Source organism: Drosophila grimshawi, unplaced genomic scaffold (assembly GCF_018153295.1).
Source record: "Drosophila grimshawi isolate 15287-2541.00 unplaced genomic scaffold, ASM1815329v1 contig_1377, whole genome shotgun sequence".
In the NCBI taxonomy this organism is placed as follows: Eukaryota; Metazoa; Arthropoda; class Insecta; order Diptera; family Drosophilidae; genus Drosophila; species Drosophila grimshawi.
Genome location: NW_025062900.1, coordinates 4,424,674 through 4,442,173, shown reverse-complemented (window position 1 = coordinate 4,442,173; position 17,500 = coordinate 4,424,674). Strand labels below are relative to the sequence as shown.

General features: G+C 37.0%; 1 protein-coding gene across 1 annotated transcript in view; it reads left to right on the top strand.

The window, feature by feature from the left end:
- Nucleotides 1-17,463, top strand: part of LOC122322458 (protein split ends-like) — a 49,817-nt gene extending 32,354 nt beyond the window's left edge. Inside the window, exons 2-3 of the mRNA XM_043214725.1 lie at nucleotides 16,954-17,256; nucleotides 17,388-17,463. Coding sequence (XP_043070660.1) covers nucleotides 16,954-17,256; nucleotides 17,388-17,463 — 379 coding nt within the window. The remainder of the gene's footprint in view (nucleotides 1-16,953; nucleotides 17,257-17,387) is intronic.
- Nucleotides 17,464-17,500: the final 37 nt, after the last annotated feature.

Genomic DNA, 17,500 nt, shown 5'->3' with positions numbered 1-17,500 from the left:
GTGATTCAACTTCGGTTTTTTATGTCTTGCAATAAATGATTATAACATTTATTATTTTTTTAGTTCAAGTCATTTGTCATTTTCAAAATTTTTACAATTAGTAGCGATTTTATATATAAATCCTTGGTGGTATTCTTTTTTCTGTTTTTTCTTTTTGACACACAAATTTTGCTTGGCTCCGATTTCAAACAACAAATTTGTTGTCTTCACAACAAAATAAATTTTAGTTCCGGTTTCAAGGTTAAGTTTAAACTAAAAATGAATTTGGCATTCTAGAAAGTAGGACGACTGCTAGAAGTGTTCAGAAAAAGTGATTTATGAAGCCGATATTTTGTGTGTGAGTTTTTGTGCTTTTCTATACATTTCGAAAATTTGTAGTGTTTTCTAAATTGCAACTTTAAGTTTGTTCGTATTCAAAATGTTTTTAAAGCTAACTGAATAGAAGATATTTGAACAGACTGTTTGGATACTTGTTTTTTGTTAAGAACACCTTTGAACAGATGTTGTTTAGCAGCTGTGCTGACAAGCAATTAACAAAGTGCCTCAAGAAACAAATTGTTTCTATTTGTGCAACACTGCACCGATTTGTGCGTCTCTTTCTATCTCCCTCTCTCTCTCTCTCGCTCAGTCGAGCAAGCTGTGCTCGTTGTTGTCTCCCTCGCACTAAGTGCGCTCAATTGCTTTCAATTGAGTTCAATTCATTGACTTTTATTGCACTTGCCATACGATCAGCTGTTGTTGTTGTTGATGTTGTTGTTGCAAGTTAAGTGAACACAGTGCGCACCGTAAGTTGATGGCCAGTTAAGCGTTAATCACTGAAATAAGTGTCAAAAACTGTGACCCACTTACGCTCAACGAAAATATAATAAAGATCGATCAAATCAGCTCTAAATATATATATGTATGTACATATATTTTTCTGTTACCAAAGCTAAAGAAACTGGTTATAATGAGGAAATCAAATACAACTTTAAAAGTCAACATTAACAACAATAATAACAACAACAACGATGACGACGACGCCCCTGTCATAAAACTGAGCAAACAAATTAGATTTTTTTTTCTGATGTTTTCAACTTTTAACTTAAGTTTTGAACGTGTCTCTTCTCTCTTTTGTTTGCTCTGAATTAGCATAAGACAATAAATTAGCCAATGTGCTTTGAAGTTAGTTTTGAGCTCTTTTCAAGGTATAAAGTCTGACTGCCTGTTGACTGAAATCAACGCTGCTTCTTCTTCGCATACACACATACATATATACACACATATATATATATATATGAGTGTTATCTTTGATTATTTCGCCTCGGGGGTAACTCATAAAATGCCGTTGGCCGTCTGGGTCAAAAGACTTTTTTACTTGTGTTTTTTGTTTTGTTTTTGTTTTTTTTTTATTATATACTATTTTTATCGCTGTCTTTTGTTATAATTTCTAACGGTGGTTTTTTGTGCGGCTTCTGCGACCCCAACAACAGCAACAATGAAGAAAAGGTCAATAAATCTAGCCCGCCCACGTCTTTACACACTCTCTCCCCCTCGCTCTCTCGCCCTCTCTCCCCCCCACCCCTCTCTCTCTCTCTCTGTCTGTCTGTCACGCTGCATTTGTTGTCTCACTCACAATAGTTTTGTGTGTATCTTTTGCAGGTGCTAGGCGCAAATAAGAAAAGAGTACAAAAAATATTGTTAAAAATGGAGCAACAAATGCAGAGCCGCCTCAAGCAACAGCAGCAGCAACAGCAGCAACAACAACAACAGCAACAACAGCAGCAGCAACCACAACAAAAACAACAACACCTACAAAAGCAACAATTGCCTCAAACAAATTGCAGACTCGCAGCAACAACAACAGACACGCCAGCAACAATTGCAGCAACAACTGCAACACCAACAATATCCATGGCCGTGCATTGAAATACAACCAAAAAAAATATTAAGTTATCTCCCCCCTCCAAATATATATATACATATATATATCTGTCTCAGAAATTCAAATGAGAAAGCCGAAGAAAAAATCGTTTTACATCGTTTAAAACAACAAGAAGCTAATTAAAATAAAAAGCAGCAAAAATCGAGAAGAAAAATCGTGGCAAGTGTTGTGTTAAAGCAAACATTGCAAAAATATATATAACTAAAAGTGATTGCAAAAATATATATATTGAAATATAATTACAAAGTTTTAAACACAAACTGAGCAAGAAACAAAAAGAGATAACAACGGCAACAAAGTAAAAAGTAAAAAGTAAAAAAGATATAAAAAAAAACTAAACAAAAACCGAAACGAAACTGCGGCAGAATTGAAATTTGAATTGAACTTTTGTGATGTAAGTTGAGCAACATAAAAAATAAAACAAATGTTTTTTCCATTAAGTAATTGTAGTTTATAAGGTGTGTGTGCATGGAGGGAAACTAAAAGGAAAACTAATTATATTTGAAAAGTCATTCGAGAAACTAAACTGGTTGCAAAACTAACCAAAACACATAAATTACTAATGATACAAATTTATACTAAAAAAGACAAATACTTGCATAATGGAGACATTTTCTAAGAATGTCAAATACTTAAAATTTTTTGTAATATTGAAAATCGTCTTCCCAAAAACCTTGCTACATTATAAACCTAACATTTGGGATTCTAAATAATTGAAATATTATTTGTAGTTTATATGTGAGCATAAAGATAGATTTAAATGAAAATATTTTTAATTTCTATATGAAAAGTATTCAATATTTCTCTTGCCGCATCAATCACAAAATTTAAAATGGATTTTTATAGCTGACTGATTACGATTCCAATTAAAAAGGATTTATAGGAACTGAAGGAAAATGCGCACTAAGCTTTAATCAATTTTTTTTTTCTTTTTGTGTGGCAGCTTTAAAGCTTAGCCAGGAAAATTCTGTCAACGTTGCTGGCCATATTAATCATACGCCCCATTGGACAGCATGTACAGCAATGTGTGTGACTGTGTGTGTGTGTGTGTGTGTGTGTGTGTGAGGATGTGCTGTAACACCTGAGCAACAATCTGAGAGCTAGGTGCATTCCCTGAGGGAGGCATTCGTCAGGCTCCAATCAGTGCACGTCCCTGGCTCATCCTATTTGGTCCTCGAAGCCAATTTGCATGGCATTTGATTTTACTGATTTTTCTGATTTTTCCCTTTATTCTCCTCTACCTCCACTCCATTCTTCTTCTTCCACTTCTTATTTTTGCTCCAGTCCAATTTGGCTACTAACGAAGCGCCTAGCAGCTCCCATGGGGCTGCCACACCCAGTTTATTAGCATCGTGGGCGTTGCGTTACACAATCGATTGCTTTATTTATTCTCTGGCACGAGGGAACAGACAAAACATGATGAAATTTACAGGCACTTGTTGTTGGCATACAATTTGCCACATTTTGTTGCAGGCTGGCATTATTCGAATATTGTTTTATATATATACTCACATATTGTGCATCCATTGTTCAGTTCGCATTTCGGGTGCATTTTTGGGCCACATGATTAATAATGTCGCATTAATTAGACGCAGTCATTGTCTCCCTCTTTCTCTCTTTCCCTCCCTCTGTCTCTCCCTCTCTTGCCTTCTCTTTTGCTCCTGTCACATGTGCTACTCATTTGCTCATTTGTCTTGTGTGGCGAAATTGGTTTTATGCAGTTGCAGTTTGCAATTCTTTTGAGGCAAACGAGTTGACATCGAGTGCTGATGGATTGTGTCTGAAGTAATTAAAAAACAAGCTCCTTAATGAATGGGACATGTAATTAAAGTAGCCCATATCAGCTGAGTTAAATCACAAATAAATGCTTGAAATTCTTTGTAAATTGGTCTCTCGCAAATGGTTATCGATAATGAATAACTACATATATAGTAAACCTTTTAAAACAGCTGACGACATTATTCATTTTATTTTGGTTACACTGTTAACTCAGATAATGCACTGTTAACTCACTGTTAATCTGTGCGGATTTTGTGAACAGCTTTTCGACAATGTCAAAAGCACAAAATTGATATAAGTTGCGAAAAAATATATGAAATTATTTTAATCCTCACTTGTTAAAGGCCTTAGAGGAGAGAAAATTAATAAATTCATATTTTTGGATCTCAGCAGACCTAATTATTTGTAGGATCCACCGACTAAAATATATCTTTCGTTGGTATGGCTTCCCAAAAATAGCTTTAAACCTAACACTAAATAGAAATCCAAGCATTCCTATAAAATAGAACAATAGGAACAATCGTATACAGTATTATTTTCGAAATTCAGGAAATTGCAAGTCTCAATAGAGATTTGACTTTAAGACAGGTGTTGTCATATAATTTTATACAAACAAAAGTGAGTTTTTACAATAAATAGCTTAATAATTATAATAATAATAGTATTTCCGTTGAGTTCAGTGTCAAAACCCATTGATCCATAAGCACTTGCAATCTTCGGATCACAATTGTTGTTGCTCAACACAAAAGACCCACAGTAGCGGCTAAAATATCAAGAAATCGAATCGAATTGGACACGTTAACAAATAATTTGTTCACAAATTGCTGTAGCTTTATATTCTGTGTTTGTGTGTGTCTGTGTTGCCTTGAAGTTTTCAGAGTTTTCAGCGCTTGAGCTTGAGTCTAGTTGTGTGTGGGCTTCTCGGCTGGCAGCAATCTCTTAAAAAGTGAAACCAAATCCAATTGAAATTACGTTCAATTCACTTTAACCTGCGCCCACAACACACATATCCCAAACACCAAACAAACAAAAAAACACAAAGCGCAAAACAAAGCTCTCGAATCTTTGACTGACGGCAGCTGTCAGTTTTTGTCGTTGTTGTTGTTGTAGTTATTGTACTTAGTTCGAAGTTTCTGTTGCGGCTTGCGGCGACTAAACTGAATGACGGACGGACTAACTGACAGGCTGTCAAGTGTCTTCTATTTAAGAGATGGGTTCGAAACGTAAATATAGAAACACACGGCTACCTTTTCTACCAACACGATTTTAACTGAATTATTTAGAGCATTAAACAATATTTTGTTTTAATATATTTTCTTTATTTTTATTTTTATAAAGTTATTGCTGACTATAGTTTAAATATGTGAATTCCTTATAACAACTTCTGTGTTTCTTCTTCTCTTCGTTTATCGACTTTAGCTATCGATAATTGAGCTCGAACTATCGCTTTATTTAACAGTCTCTCTCTCTCTTCCTCTACGTTTATTGCAATTGAAAATTGATTCTGATCGATTTTAGTTATCGATAACTTTGAACACAAGCTGTGGCGCTCTTGTCACCACAGAAATGCCATGCGGCCGGCCAACGTCACGTCTCCCACATCTGCTTCTCTTCTCCTTTCGGCTGTTAATTGCATTAGCAGCGCACCATTAATGGCAATTGGTTGGTTGTCGCCTAAAGTGCAGCAGTTTTTTACTTTACGCAATGCCACAGCAACAAGAAAACAAATGCGTATGCAAATTACCCGCCTGCCTCGTCACACCAGCAACTAACCAACACAAGTTGAAGTGTTTATTGACTTGCTGCGCTAATGGGGAAACTGGGCAAGGAAAATAAAAGCGAGTCAACTAACAAGTAAATAACTGAATGAATGAATGAATAAACGAATGAATGACTGCGAATGTGCACAAATATTTTGTGAATAATTGACAAGCGCGTGCAAAAATATGTACAACAATATTAACAAATCAACAATTGTGTGTGTTGGTGGTAGACAGACAGGCGGGGGCGTTGCTTGCCGATGCAAACGCCATTCAACGACTGGAGGTAACAACTAACAACCAACAGCAACTGTGGGTTGAGGTCTCCACCACTGCTTGTTGTTGTTATTTGCTAGCCATATTGCCATGGCTTGCTTAAGAAATATGTGCAAGCATTTCGCAAGGTGGTAAAAGGGTAGCGGGAGTTGTTGCTTATGTAATATATAGTCAGGCTGAACCTAATTAAGACAGCGGATAACAGCAACAACAAATGTGAACAGCATGTAACTGTTACATTACAAATTTAACAGCAACAACAACAACAGCAGCAGCAAATAATAATGTGGCAGCATTTGTAAATTGCATTCAGCTTAAAATGTCAAGTATACACGGCGAGAAATCCGGCACTATTTCATAGAAAAATATTTGTATGAAAAGAAAAAGGAGTAGTGAAAAACATTTAAAGTTCTTTTATGTCATAAAATTTGTCAAAAAATCGAACATTTTCAATTAAGATGCAGAGTTAATTTAGAGGAGAAAATATGAGTAAAATGAGATTGACATCAAAAATGTGATTATTTTTAACACAATTGTGCAGATTTTTGTGATTTGATAACTGTTCATATCAATTTTTCTGTATTTTTCTCATTAATTAATTAAAAGTAAAACAATCTGTTGAGTTTTTGGCAACTTTTCGTTCAGTGCATTTGGCACTGCATTTGAAAATTGAATTTTTATCTAAATGCGAAATTCGACAAGCGAGAGCCAAATGTCAATTTAAATGATGCGCCGCTAATGGACAAGCGAATGGACAGACAGCTGTGTATCTATCTAGATATATAACCATATATAACGTTATTTATAAGTTGTTGAGAAGGGCAGATGTGGCGTAGATGTGTGTTATATTTTTGTTTCTAGTACCAATAGCAATTAAGACAAATACCAAAGAAAAGAAAAACATGTCGCATTCAATTAACTGCAAGAAATTGAACACGAAATAAATGTTTGACAGTGCCACGCCCATGTGTATCTACTATCTACAAACATAAATGCATGTGTTTGTGTGTGTGCCACCCAAAATGCAAATGGGCGGAAATTGGTTGGGTGGCAAGTTGAGGACAATTTTCATTTTGTTTTGCGGCTGCTGCTGCTGGGAGGCACTTGCCATGTTTTCTGCTGCTGTCGTAAAAATGCATTTTAAACTTTTATGACTGCTGGGGCATTGAGTAATGGCCATAAATACACGTTGTCTGTGTGTTGCCCCAAAAATACACACGTCCAAAAATTTGCTTCATGTTTCTTTCATTTTTTGTTGGCAGTTGAGTTAAGTTCGTGCCCAAAGCCCAGTGAGTGCTTGCCACAATGTTGTGGTTTGGCAGCAAGCAACCAAAGCACACATTGCTTTTTTCCTTAATATATAATATTTATATATATATAAACCACCATCCATCCTTTATTTTTTTTGGAAGTGCATGCAATCTTGAGGCATTCAGTTTTCAGTTCTTTGGCCTCTCAAAATTACTATATATAGACAAAAGGTATATATAGAGTTTTTGTGTGGGAGCAGCTTGTGCTTATAACCAAAGCGAATGATTTTCAGTAGTTTGTTTTTTATTTTATTCTTTGCTGACATAATCAGAAGATAAATCATCTGTGGTTAACATTCTAGTGCATTCACTTGGTTTTCTGTGAAGCATGTGAGCAAACTTTTTACAAAAATTGGCAGAAATATAATCATGAGAGAGCCAAACTTTAACAAAAATGGGAATAAGTAATTTTTAAAATTGTTGAAAGAAACTGTAATTGAATAAATTTTATTGAGAGATATTTTAAAAGTGCTTTCAAATTGATAAAGACTTCGTTATAACGAAATAAGTTTAATTGAATCTTGTATTGAATATAGACTTCATATTTATTAGTGGTTATTTAAATATTCTAAACAGATGTATATATAATGTATTTGTTCTAGTTTTTATACTTGTTAATGGCTTTGCTTACAATGATATAATTGTAGTTGCATCATTTTTACTACGAATTTTATATTCATTGTATGCAGACTTTTGAATCAGAAGTTCCCCAGAAAAAACACACAATAGAATGACGTTGAAATGAATAGCATTTATTACTTACTAAGTAATATAAGAAAGAAATGACTAATTGCTTAATGGCTTAGAAAATTGCTAGCAAATATTACTAACTTAGAAATAGAACAGCAATTAATTAGTATTATACTTATTCTAGACATTCCATTAAAAGTGCCACATTTTAATTGCGTTCATTCAGTGTTTCTCTCACTGGAGCCGATCAGACAACTTGAACATTCCATTATAAATGCATTTTTTGCCCTATCTGGCGAGGAGGACACTTCACTCAATAACTAAAGAAATTCCATTTGTACATATTTTTTTATTCACTGCTACTTACAACTGAATGGGAGAGCCCATCAATGTTAGTAACAACCATTATTGTCCCCTCTCCATGCCACAAAATGTATATATATATATATACATATATATGGATATAAATTGAAATTGTACGCCATTCAATTTGATATCCGTTGGGTTCTTTGGAGAGGCAGCAGGAGCAGCAGCAGCAGTGTTCAAAGTGTTCACTGTAGCATATCGATGCCCATCTATGTTTATCTATGCTCATAAAATGCAATGCATATATCATGTTATTATGCACTCTCTCCTTCTATGTCTCTCTCTCACTCTCTGCTTGTGTGCTATCTCTATCTTGCTTTCTCTCTCTCTCTCTGTCTGTCTGGGCGTGGCATCGATGCCAAGCTGCGAATCCTTTTTCTTTCCTTTTTTGCTCGATGCATTGAAATAAATGGCAAAACGCATTAAAAACTTCGGGGCCATAATCAATCTTCATGTGGAATGCTTCATTGCTCTGCGGTTGCCAAGGGAGCAGAGAAAGAGTGAAAGAGGACGAGAGAGAGATAAGAGATAGCAGATATAGCTCATTAAATTGGAAGGGGGCAGCGACAGCAGAGGGAGTTGCCTGGGTTGCAAATTGTAAAATGTTGTCGTCAAGCAATTAAATGATGCATGTGGCTGTGTGTGTGTGTGTGTATGTGCTACATAACAGCTGCATATATATATACATATACAAATACATATACATATTTATATATAAATGTATATATATACTAGCCCTCCTCCCACTACAGCAGCAGCTGCAGCAATCATTGTGCATTTCCCTGGAAAATATCGAACGGAAAATCAATTCTAATTAAATTGTCAACATTTTGCGCTGTGCTGATTATGCACCTGTCAGTGTGTGTGTGTGTGTGTGTGCACCTGTGTGTGTGTGTGTTTGTATCTGTGTGTAATTGCATTTGACCGTCTGCCAGTTTTCACTTGATTTACGTCATTTGCCGTAAAACCCAATTTTATAAAGTTTACCATCAATTTTCTTAAATGCAGTGCCCAAAATTGAATTCACATTTCGAAATGTGGGCAGGCCAAAAGCCGATTAGTTTAATGGCCAAATGTATAATGCATAAATGGCTCAAACGATTCAGGCCAACTCTCGCTGTCTGCCTGTCTGTCTCTCACATGATGCCATGCATTTTTAGGTGCATTTCATTCCCATTTCCCATTCCCAGTCTCAACAATCAGTACGTGTCCTTCGTCCTGTAAAAAAAGACAGCTGCAACTGCATATGGGGGCATTTGCTGTCCAATTATCTAGTAGATTACAGCAACGAATTTACTCAATTTTATTATCCATTATTTATTTCCAACTAGTTGCAGCTGTTCTTATTACAACTTACAGCTCGACTATATCATTTTGATTTCTCTTCCATTACAAATTATTTTTTGATCAATTTATAAGCAGTTCCCAAGCATATACTTAGTTTTAAATAATTCCTTGATTTATGTGGGTTGAGCGTATAATATCAGAAGAAGATTATTCCTTAATTTGTATAGATTATATGTAGATACATTATATATCACAAGAGGTATGAGTTTGGAATGGCAACTATGAAAATATCAATGTTCTCAGATATTTTTTAGTTAAACGATATTTGTGTTCTGAAAGAATATAAAATTCCTCTTTTGAAGAAACCATTTTTGGTAAACTGAAGGCATATAGAATTGCCCATTTTAAGGAACAAATTGCTGCAATCTTTTATTTTGCAACACTAACTAGAAACTTGTTCTTATTATAATTATGATAAGGAGTCTGCATAATTAAAACACATCTGCTATTTTAAGCCTAAAGCTGTTTCTTATCTTCTGCTCCCACGCTTCCAGCACGCATACAAATTGCTTTGGGTATTGAAGCATGGTTTAGGCCACCAAAACAAAAAAAAAACAAGCCATAAAAACCTTTAAATATTCAGCCGTTAGCATTTTGCATTAAATTTCAAATCCATTGGGTAACATTTGCGCAACACAAAATATTTAACTATATATTATCTATAAGATGATGATGATGATGCTCTTTATATGTATTCATGTACAACTCTCTGCACAGGGAGTGGCCTCTTTTGCCAATGTGTTCTTTTGTTCTGCAGTTAATATTTAGTCGCACACACCAACACACAGCAGTAACACACACACACACAAACACAAGCCCTGAAATGTAGGCAATGAAAATGTTTGCCATTGTCCTCAACGCATGCTGCTCTTATTATTGTTGCTATTGCTGTTGTTGTATGGTCCTGTATCTGGCAACTGTTGTACATCTGTGTATATCTGTATTTTAAAGCCACTCCCAAGCTGAATACATACATATTATATCTATATGAATGCAACAACAATAATAAATGTTTGTCTCTTATTGTTGTTACTATTATTGTTGTTCTTGTTGTTACTGTTATTGTTGTTGTCGTTGTCCAGCAGCATCATTAGATTTTGCTCATGCTGCAGATAAGAACGACGTGGACTTTATTTTAGCCGGCATTAGCTTGGTTCGGAGGCAGAGACAGGGGGAGATTGGGATTGAGGCCTCGTCTCTCGAACTGCTTTCATTTTCCATTTCCACGACCTCATTTTCAACAACAGAAGCAGCATTTTCTGCAGCCACAGAGTGGAAGGTGTGTGTGTGTGTGTGTGCTTTGGGGCTGGGTGTGGGTGGTGGCTTGCCTGTTAGCTAGCTGCTAGCTGCTGCTGCTTTTTGTTGTTGTCGCCAAATTTTTCGTAATTTTCTCTTGTCTATTTTGATTCTCTCCTTTTTGCTCTGCTGCAATTTAAGCCGCTGCTGCTGCTTTTATTATTGTTATTGTTATTGTTGTTTCTGTTTGTTGTTTGTTGCCTGCGGCTGTGGGTGGCTCAAACAGCCTATGCTATGTACTATATATAGTATATAGACGTATATATATATTCCTTTTATATAATACGCAAACATTTTTGGAGCGCGCATGCGCCTAAAACATCAACATCAACAACAACATGAACAGTAGAATTGTGTTTCCTGTTAGCCGCCTTTCATTCAATAGGAAGCCGGGCCCAGGCTTAGGCAGCGGGCTCTGTGCCCCCTGGCCACACCCGCCGCCCTCTCCGTACCCCATCCCTCCCCCAGTATGTCCTCATCTGCTTCCGGTTGCGTCACTTGTCAGGCAGTGCTGCGTCATTTTATTTTTTTCATTCTCTTTTTTTTTTGTGTATACATCTATATATGTATATATATATATTTATTTTTGACGTCGTTGTGGCTTCAACTTTTATTCAACTTTGCCCTCTGACTTTGCCAGCCCTATCCAGCCCCCCCTGACCCATGCCCTCTGCTGCTGCTGCTGTTGCTGCTGTTGCTGCTGCTTGCATCCCTTTGAGCATCATCTGCATACGCATCTCTCTTGACTGCAGCCGCAGCAGCACTTTAATTGAGGTCGCCCCGCTTAAGTTAACCAGTAGAGCACAGAGCAGAGCACACAGAGAGTGGGAGAGAGATAGCGAGAGAGAGAGAGAGAGTGAGAGGATGCTGCATTATTCTGTGGCGCCCAGGGCTCGTTGCTTCCACCCACTCTCGCCGTCGGTTATTTGAGAGAGGCGCTTTATATAATGCTTTAAAGCAGCATTACTTTAAATGCGCATAATATTATGTAAAGTGATTTTCATAGCAGTTCCATTTTTAAATGCAACTCATATTTTTTGTTTCTCTTTTTTGGCCAGCATAAAATCCTCTGGAAATACATTTTTGCACATTAATCATGGGGTTTCGGTTGCTTGAATATTTTCAGGCTTCCTGCTTTGACAAAGTTCTGTGTGTGATTTTTTTTTGCTTTCGGCTTGGATTTTAATTTGATTTCCTGCCCACACAGTTCCATTTTTCTGTCCTTTGAAGAGCCTTTGACAAACTATATATATGAGGGGGATTAAGTGGATGAAAAGTAATTTTTTTTTTAGAAAGAAAATCAAAATTAAAATGTAGGATTATTTTAGAGGTGAAAACTGATTTAGTTTTTATTTCAGTACACAGTTTGGTAGGAGATATTTCTAAGAAAAGTTTTAGACAGAAAGGTGGAGCAGAAATTGTAACTGTTCTTTAACTATTTTTGATAGAAAGTTATATTTCAAGTTGGCATATGACAAATCTAACTAACTAAACTATTATCTATTTTTCCGTTCATATTTCGAATTTATGTTCAATTTTGATAACTTTTCGAATGTCAGTTTTCAGTAAGAACTTAATATATAGAAAATAAGTTCCTTTTCCACTGCTGTTGTAGCTGTCCTTTTCATATTTTATAACGTCTGGCTGTGTGTGAAGACTTGATCCATGCATTATCCTGCCATATTTCTTGTTTACGTTGCCATTTTCATATCTGTGCTCGCTCCTTGTGCTCGCTCCGAGCTGTCATTCCCGTGTCCTTCAACTTGCCAGAAGCGGCTGCTGCTGGTGTTCAAGCAGCTCTCCTTCTGTGATGTTGATAAATTTCACGCCCAGTGGCTGAGTCTTCAAATTACTTCTGACTGCTGCTGCAGTCCCCGCATTTTGGGTTATCCAATGGGGCCGTTGCCATTTGCCGCCCGCTCAGCTCAGCACCAGCAATGATTGAATGAAAGGCTAAAAGGGATTTCAGGAATTTCTACTTGCCAAAAGTTGCGCACAATACCAACACACAACAACATATATATATGTATATATTGCCAGCCAGTCAGTCAGCTCTATATGCTCATTTATATATATATACTTATATATATATATAGAGAATACACAGAAATAACCTCAAACAAGGACGTTCGCTGTGTGTTCGTTCGCTGGCTGCAAAACTTTGTAGCCCAGGCCCAGGCGAAACTTGGGGGCGATGTCGTCGTCTCCTCTCTTTCTATATGCATTACATAAGCGCCACACGGTGAGTGGAAGAGGGAGTTTTGGAGGAGGGAGGGAACCCATCCACATAATGTGAGTCGCAGTAATGCAATTTACAGCTATGCCCATTACCAAAAAAAACACCCATCCAAGCCATAAACTACACCCAACTCAAACACCTACCTGACTGCTGCCTGGCTGCCAGTTAGCCCAGGCAGTGTGCACAGTGGTTCGAAACAAAAGAATAATGCTGCTTTATGATATAAAGAAATATATTTGGAGTTCAGCATGGCTAAATTCTATGACTTTGTTTGAATCTTTGCAACCAAATCAAATGCTGAGAGAAACATTTTCTACTGTAGCCCCTGATTCTACCCAAAAACATCCAGAAAGTTCTTGAATAACAGTTATAATTATTTGGAAAATGTGTAGCATGTCGGTATTAATGAAGATAACAGGCTACGAGTCACGTTGTAATCAAACTGTATCAGAACATCTGCAACATTTGCATTTTTTCTGATTTAAAAGGTTCGATTGATCGTTTGGCGATGAAGTTTTCTTGAATCTTGTCAACGGGTTTTCGCTGACTTAAGAGCCTTGTAAGGAAGTTCTGGGATCTTAGAGCTTATGCACAAGTCTTCTTTGCTCAATCCTGTAGTGATGATCTTGGCCTATGTAATAATATTTGATAGCTCAATTAAGCCTTTATTATAGAATATACATTTAGATCTTAACTTATGCAAACAGAATCTATCTTTTTTAATGGTATTCAGATTTTGTTGTTTTTGGAAATTCCCAAGTATTGTTTTCAAATCTTTCAATTATTCGTAATTATTACTGTTTCCTATCAATAAAGGGAATTTATATAATTGTTTGTACTTTAATGTTTGCTCCACTGTGCGTGCGTGTGTCAACTGTCGGACACCCGACCTGCTGCTGCTGCTGCTGCTCAGCATTACTTTGCTCTGTTTCTGCTGCTATGTCTGCTGCTGCTGCTGGCTGCTCTGCTTTCTGCGCTGCTCGCGCAGTTGGCGCAACAAATGTTGCCATTGTTGTTGGCTTTGGATTTCCTGGCCCTTGTCTCTCGCCCTGCACTTTTCCAACCGGGCGCACTTTTAGCTGAATTGATTTTTCGCCCGCCTCACTGCGCATGCCGGGCAAACCAGCAACAACAACAACAATCAGCAGCAGCCGCTCTTTGAATGCAATTGCTTATGAGCATATATATACTCTATATATATATAAATATATTTATATATATATATTACACATATACATATGTCTATGTATCTCTATGTTTTTTTTTGCTGCCCTGAGTCATCAGCCTGCAACAACTCCCACTGCAGCAGTAACAACAGCAGCAGCAGCAACAACAACAACAACAACAACATTTCCAGTGATATCTGGAAAATGCAACTCTACCTTATATACCCAAAGCATACACACATACATACATCTATACATATCTATGTATACACATATACATGTGTAGCTGGCATGTGAATGTGCTTACATGGCCATATTTTAAGTGCTTTGGCTTTTATATATGCTTATGTGTATGTGTGTGTGTGTGTATTTATGTATGTATGCATGTGTGTGTGTGTGTATGTGTATTTGCTGGCGCTTAAAGCGCTTAATGCGGCCTTAAAAATCTTTAGAAACAACGAGCAAACGACAATGTATCAATGTGTATGGGCGGGATTCAATTCATCAAAAGCAATTCTGCTGGAATAAGTCTATGTATGTATGCGTAAATATATATATATATATATATATATATACACATATATAGTAATCGCATGAAAATGAGAAACTGCAAAGAATTAACGGCTTGAGAAATTGGTATTTATGTGAAGCTTTTTCTAATTATAAACACTTATTACAAATAGAAGAAATTCAGCTTATTTCTGATTAAGTATTATCTCTCTCAAACCAAATACATAAATAGTATAAATAGAAAATAGATAGCTGCTGGAATAGATAGAAAATTACATTGAATACGTTAAGTCAGACTTTGTTGTTAGAGAGAAAAAGTTTGAAATTCCGTTTCAAAATTAAGCTTCAATTTTACAGTATTGGTTAATTTAATAAGCTGTTAATCCCAGATTTAATTAACATTATTCTTGATTGGTTTACTGCTCGTTCTAATTTGCGTTATGTAAATGCATTATTAATACCATGTTAATTTTATACAAAATAGATGCGTAGCATTTCTAATTACATAATGTTAAAGTTGTTAGATGCATATTAATGTGTGTGTGTGCATAACTGTTGTCAGTGATCGTACCTTCCAAGCAGTCGATTTGCCCTTGCAGCAGATTAGGAAACGGTGTCATAACAGCCGGCTGTTATTGAACGCCGCTTTTATTGCGAATCGATCGTTAAGGGCGGGCCCTTGAAAGTAAATACATATACATATATATATATATATATATACATATGCATAAATTTACATAAATATATACATACATATATGTTTGAGTTATTTGTATTTCTAAAAATGTGCCCTTTGCCTCGACTCGTTTGTTTTTGGCGTAGTTAGGAAACGTTTTATTCGTTCTTTCATCAGGGAGAAACAATGGATAAGTTTAGCTAAGGTCGCGCCTGTTTTCCCTTGTGTGAAAAAAAAGAAAAGAAAATAGGTCTGTCACATTGGGTGCCGCTGCTGTGTCATTTTGCGTCGCGTGTTAATTTATTGCGGGGTTGATTTTTCATTCAGGTAGCGGCAACATACAATTTTTACCTACCTGGAAAATGCGTCGTTAAATATTGTTGTTTTGTGTTCACCCTAATAATAACAGTGTGGATAGCATTAACATTACATTGCGCACTGTTAATAACAGCAAACGTTATCTACGCGTGAGAGCATCTCTCAATTTTTTCCGATTGCCCAAAGAGCGCTGTTAAAAGTTGTGCGCTGGTAATTAACATAGCAGTGCGGCTGCAGACAGCTTGGCAGTCCCGCGATTGCTCACGCTCTGAAAACGTTTAGCGATCCGGTAGCACTGAATTGTGGCCGATGCTCGTGTTTGGTTACGCGAATATCGGCATGAAAGCAAACGAACAATTAGTAAGAAGCGGCAAACCGATCGACGGCGAAAAACTGCAGAAAATAAAAACGAAATATATAATTTTTTTTGTGCCGCATAAAATATATAATAATTTTTAAGCAAGAGCGTTGTGTGTGTATGTAAATATTAAAAGAAAACCGGTTGTTTTCCAAGCAATCTCTTTATCGCTCGCTATTCGTGCCGGCTCTTGTTTATGAGTGTGTGTGTGTGCATGTGATTTGTATATACGTGCTTGTGTGTGTGTTTGCACAAAAAAAAAAAACTTTAAACACTAGCAAAAGTTCTGCCGCGTAAACAGACGACGACGTCGACAGACGTTCAATTTGGCGCCGTTTCGCGAGATTTTTTCTTTTTTGGTTCGCCGGTGAAATTTTTTCTTTGCTCGGAGAGTTTGTGTGTTTTATTAAAGTCAAATAATTCCATGTTGCAGCAGCCAAAGATGAAGTAGCAGCATCAAATGTTGGCGCTAAGTAAAAAGCGATCCTCAAGCGGATACTCGAATTCGTTTACAACATTATCTCCTTCTTCTGCTCCAACAACAGCTGTGCCAGCAAATTAACAAGGTTTTTTTTGCCGTGTAAAAACTATTATGCGGAGGTGGGTTGTGCGGGTGGTGGGCGGGGACGTTGTTTTTTTACGCAATTAACATTTGTTGAGAAATTGTATTAATGAATTTTGGAAAATTATTAAATTAGAAGATCAGCAATTAAAATATGTTGAGAAAATTTTAATGTTGACAGTGAAAATTGTTTATGAATTTAGTGTGTAGATCTCTTAGACTAATTTTTAATTGAACATTGCTTTAAATGTTATAAAAGAAGTGTTTTTAATTTGCGAGCGACAACTGTAATAACTTAGTAATAATCTATTCAAGATGTCAACTGTTTTACTTATGTTCATTTATATATTTCTATACGTTTTCGTTGTAATTGCAGGTCTACAGAAGAACCACCGACAAACAGCTTCGAAAGGAACTACTACGATCGCAGCCGCCTCATCTATCACGCCAGCAACGCAGCAGCAGCAGCAGCCGTAGCCACAACTGCCAGCAGCAGCAACATCAATTCAAACAACAACAACAGCAGCAACAACAACAATAGCAGTAGCAGTAGCAGCGATAGATCGCGAGCTCGAGATCGATTGTTTAGGAATGGTTCAGCAGCAGCCGCAGTTGCAGCAGCAGTTGGTGCGTCAGCTACAAGCAGCAACACGACGACGACAACATCAGCAACAACAGCAACAACAGCAGCAACAGCAACAACAACGACGACAGCAGCAGCAACAACAGGAGCAGCAGCAGCTGCAGCGGGCGTGGGTGCGGGTGGAGGTGGAAGTGGATCAGGTGCCGGTGGGATTATTGGTGGTGCAGCAAACGCAGCAGCAGCAGCAACGCCGTTGCCGCCACAAGCGTTGGGCGATCGCAGCAACAACAACAACATCATTAACCAAAACACACGCGTACCGCAGTCATGGTACGAAGCT